General features: G+C 35.5%; 1 protein-coding gene and 1 pseudogene across 1 annotated transcript in view; both read left to right on the top strand.

Annotated features, from left to right (window-relative positions):
* Positions 1–599, top strand: part of LOC104763806 (probable inactive ATP-dependent zinc metalloprotease FTSHI 3, chloroplastic) — a gene marked incomplete in the record, with an annotated part of 3,698 nt that extends 3,099 nt beyond the window's left edge. Inside the window, 2 exon segments of the mRNA XM_010487187.2 lie at positions 1–124; positions 256–599. Of these exon segments, the coding sequence (XP_010485489.1) occupies positions 1–124; positions 256–455 (324 nt within the window).
* Positions 919–2,955, top strand: LOC104767293 (annotated as a pseudogene).

Here is a 3,677-nt window from a genome sequence, read left to right as displayed (position 1 = left end):
GACGTCCCTCTAGAAGAAGATGCGTTTCTCATATGTGATTTAGTTGCTTCTCTAACTCCCGGATTCGTAGGTGCTGATCTGGCTAATATTGTCAATGAAGCTGCATTGCTTGCTGCTCGTAGAGGTCAGTCCTTAAGTGATCTTATCAGCCCTTCCTGATTCAAATAGATTATCCACATCTGGTTGCTTCCCGGGTTTGAATTATCTGATCTTTTGGTTTAACCTGCATTAGCATTTTCTTGATTGTTTCATCAGGCGGGGAAGCGGTGGCACGGGAAGATATAATGGAAGCGATAGAGAGGGCGAAATATGGGATAAATGATAAGGAAGTGAGGTCAAGGACATTAGGAAATGAGCTGAGCAAGCTGTTCCCATGGATGCCATCTTTGGCTAGAAGGAACGGACCAGATCAAGACGGTTTACAAGGACCGTTAGGTTATCAAAGTCTCAGCTAAACCAAACTAAGGTTATTTTGTATCTGAAATTTTTGGAAATGTACGTTTCTTTCATGTGTTCTGATATCTGTTTACAATGTACATGTCTATTGCTTTAATTCCTTTTCCGGAAATAGTTTACAAACAGACCAATTTGACAATAAATTATACGTGAAATTGGCAAATAAGTGAATAACCTCTTTTTCTTAACGTGGATCAAACCGTTCACGTTGAGTATTATTACTTGAACTCATAAAAAATGTGTAGTACGTGTACAATAACTTGTTTACAGTAGCACTTAAACATTGTGGTTACATTACATATTTTAGTAAGTACCCATTACTTAACCTTGTTTGATGCTAATCCAAGAGTATAAATTATTCCTAGCATCTCTCTCATCCATTAGAAATAAAAATAGAAAATTTTTAAAAATATTTCTTATTATTCATTTCTTTTGTAAAACGGTTCTTCTCGGAATAACGAGATGGAACTTCACACGACAAAGGTACGAATAGGACTAGTAATTTTGCCTCTTATTCTACTTGCAATAGCTCCAGTACTCCTTTATCTCCTTTTTGGTTATCCTCTCTATTATTCATCATCAACATCAATATACAAACATATATCGAATTCATCATCATCAGATCATCATAACACATCATCATCATCATCATCAAAACCATCATCGTTGTATGATAATGATTATGACGACACGTATGATATTGATCACCCCAAGCCATCATCATCTTTGCATATCAATCATTCCATCTCATCGTATCAAGAAACTCCTAAGAAAGAGCACCGCCGGGAAAAGAGAAAACGGAAATGCGATATATTCTCGGGAGAGCGTGGATCCCAAACCCTGAAGCACCGTACTACACAAACACGACATGCAGGGCGATACACGAACACCAAAACTGCATGAAGTATGGAAGACCTGATTTAGGTTTCATGAAATGAAGATGGAAACCAAAAGAGTGTGATCTCCCTTTGTTTGATCCTTACGAGTTTCTCGAGGTAGTTAGAGGAAAAAACATGGCGTTTGTTGGTGACTCCGTTAGCAGAAACCACGTTCAGTCTTTGATCTGCCTACTCTCTCGGGTAGGTACCTTCTTCTCTCATATATCTGCTTATTCTAATTAAAATAAATATAACTTCATTTTGTCGCTTAACTTGATTAATAAAGTTTTAAAAAATTAATATGGTTATGAGTCATCTTATTGTGCTAAATTAACATTCAAAACATATTTATTCGATACAAACGTAATGCTATATATAGAGTCTAACTTCTAACCGCACGTTAGCTTAAAAACGCAAACTCGGCGTTTAAAAACATTGGCGTGTTGTTGTTTTAAAAATTATATATGTTTATATACTTCTACTTGATTATTATTTTATTTGGTTTCACCCAATCAAACTAATCGCTACACAATTATTTCTCTGTTGGTTGACAAACAAACATACTATAATTTGTGTGATCTAAGATTTCAAACAATTCCAACCAAATATAGTAACTTGATGCAAATTATGTTAATTAGTTTATTAGATACTTCCAAATTTAACTATTTAAGTAACCTTAATTCTAATATATTAATTTCAGGTGGAAGAGCCGGAGGATGATTCACGACAACAAGACTTTAATTTCCAAAGATGGAGATACAAAACCTACAACTTCACGATTGCCACATTTTGGACAACCCATTTGGTTCGCTCCGAAGAAACCGAAACTGGTCTGGCAGGTCCTAATTCATTTTACAATCTCTACCTCGACGAACCTGACCCTTCTTGGGCTTCCCAAATCGTTGAGTTCGATTACATCATCATTTCCTCTGGACAGTGGTTTTTCCGACCACTCTTCCTTTTCGACAAACAGAAACGGATAGGATGCTTGTATTGTTACATTCCCGGCGTTAGAAATGTCGGGCCACATTTTGCGTATAGAAGAGCATTGAGAACAACATTTAAGACCATTCTTGGATTAGAGAATTTTAAAGGAGAAGTGTTTCTAAGGACATTTGCACCTTCACATTTCGAAGATGGAGAATGGGATAAAGGTGGAAATTGCTTGAAAACGCGACCCTATAGGTACATTGTTCATCCAACATTTTTAAAAATTATTTCTTCTAGATGAGAATTAGGAAATTTGTGGTTTACTGTGAGTTTTTCATTCGTCACCTCCTAACAGAAACGTATATTTTGGGTTTCTTTAATTTGAGTTTAGGAGCAATGAGACGGAGTTAAAAGGAATGAATCTAGAGACACATAACATTCAACTCGATGAGTTTCGCATTGCGAGAAGAGACAAAAATATAAATGAAGAATTAAATTTGAGATTACTAGATGTAACACAAGTGATGTTGTTAAGACCAGATGGACATCCGAGCAGATTTGGACATAAACCGGAAGATAAAGTTGTATTATATAATGATTGTGTACATTGGTGTCTACCAGGTCCAATTGATTCATGGAACGATTTTTTACTAGATATGTTGAAACCAGAGATTTAACGAGATTAAAATAGTAGAATCTAAATTTTCTCAACAAAAGATATATGTATGTCTGTTTGGTTACGACTTACGATATGTAGTATTCTCATTCTAGAAGTCAGCCAACGTTTTCCACGTAACACGTCAAACGTCAAATTCATGTGTTTTACATCAAGAGGTCCATGTAGGCAATTATTTAAAATTCAAGCTAAGTATGAATTAGGGAACTAATTTAAATAGAAGACGTATTTGACACAACGGTAATATAATGGTTTCATTATTAAAAAATTTCCTAACATCATGCATTATATATGACGTACGAAACGATATAGATAATATACATTTATATAATATTTTGTGACATACAGTATATGAGACCTTTTGCTTATATAATTTTCAACAGCTAGATTAGATAAAATTTATTAATTTACATTAAATAAATATGCACAACGTATGAATACAAACTTTACAAATAAACAAACGAAGATAGTCAACCCACCATGAACTTTTTTGTTTACATGTAAATTCACCGGAGATCAACATTTCCGGTAACAAGATACCCAATGCCATGACGTCTTGTTGGAAAAACCATAAACAATAAGCTACACATAACCCCAACACCCACCGGAACAATGTCCAAGACATGTTTCGTTTCTGCCTCCGGGGACGGACAAAAGCAGTCCGTTACATACTTATCTCTCAACGCAACCGCTCCAAACACTAATACGGACAACGTGGCGTGGATCCAATCAACGAC

This window comes from Camelina sativa, chromosome 19 (assembly GCF_000633955.1).
Source record: "Camelina sativa cultivar DH55 chromosome 19, Cs, whole genome shotgun sequence".
NCBI classification, from domain to species: Eukaryota; Viridiplantae; Streptophyta; class Magnoliopsida; order Brassicales; family Brassicaceae; genus Camelina; species Camelina sativa.
Note: the sequence above shows the minus strand (reverse complement) of the source record. Positions and strands in the feature narration are given on the sequence as shown.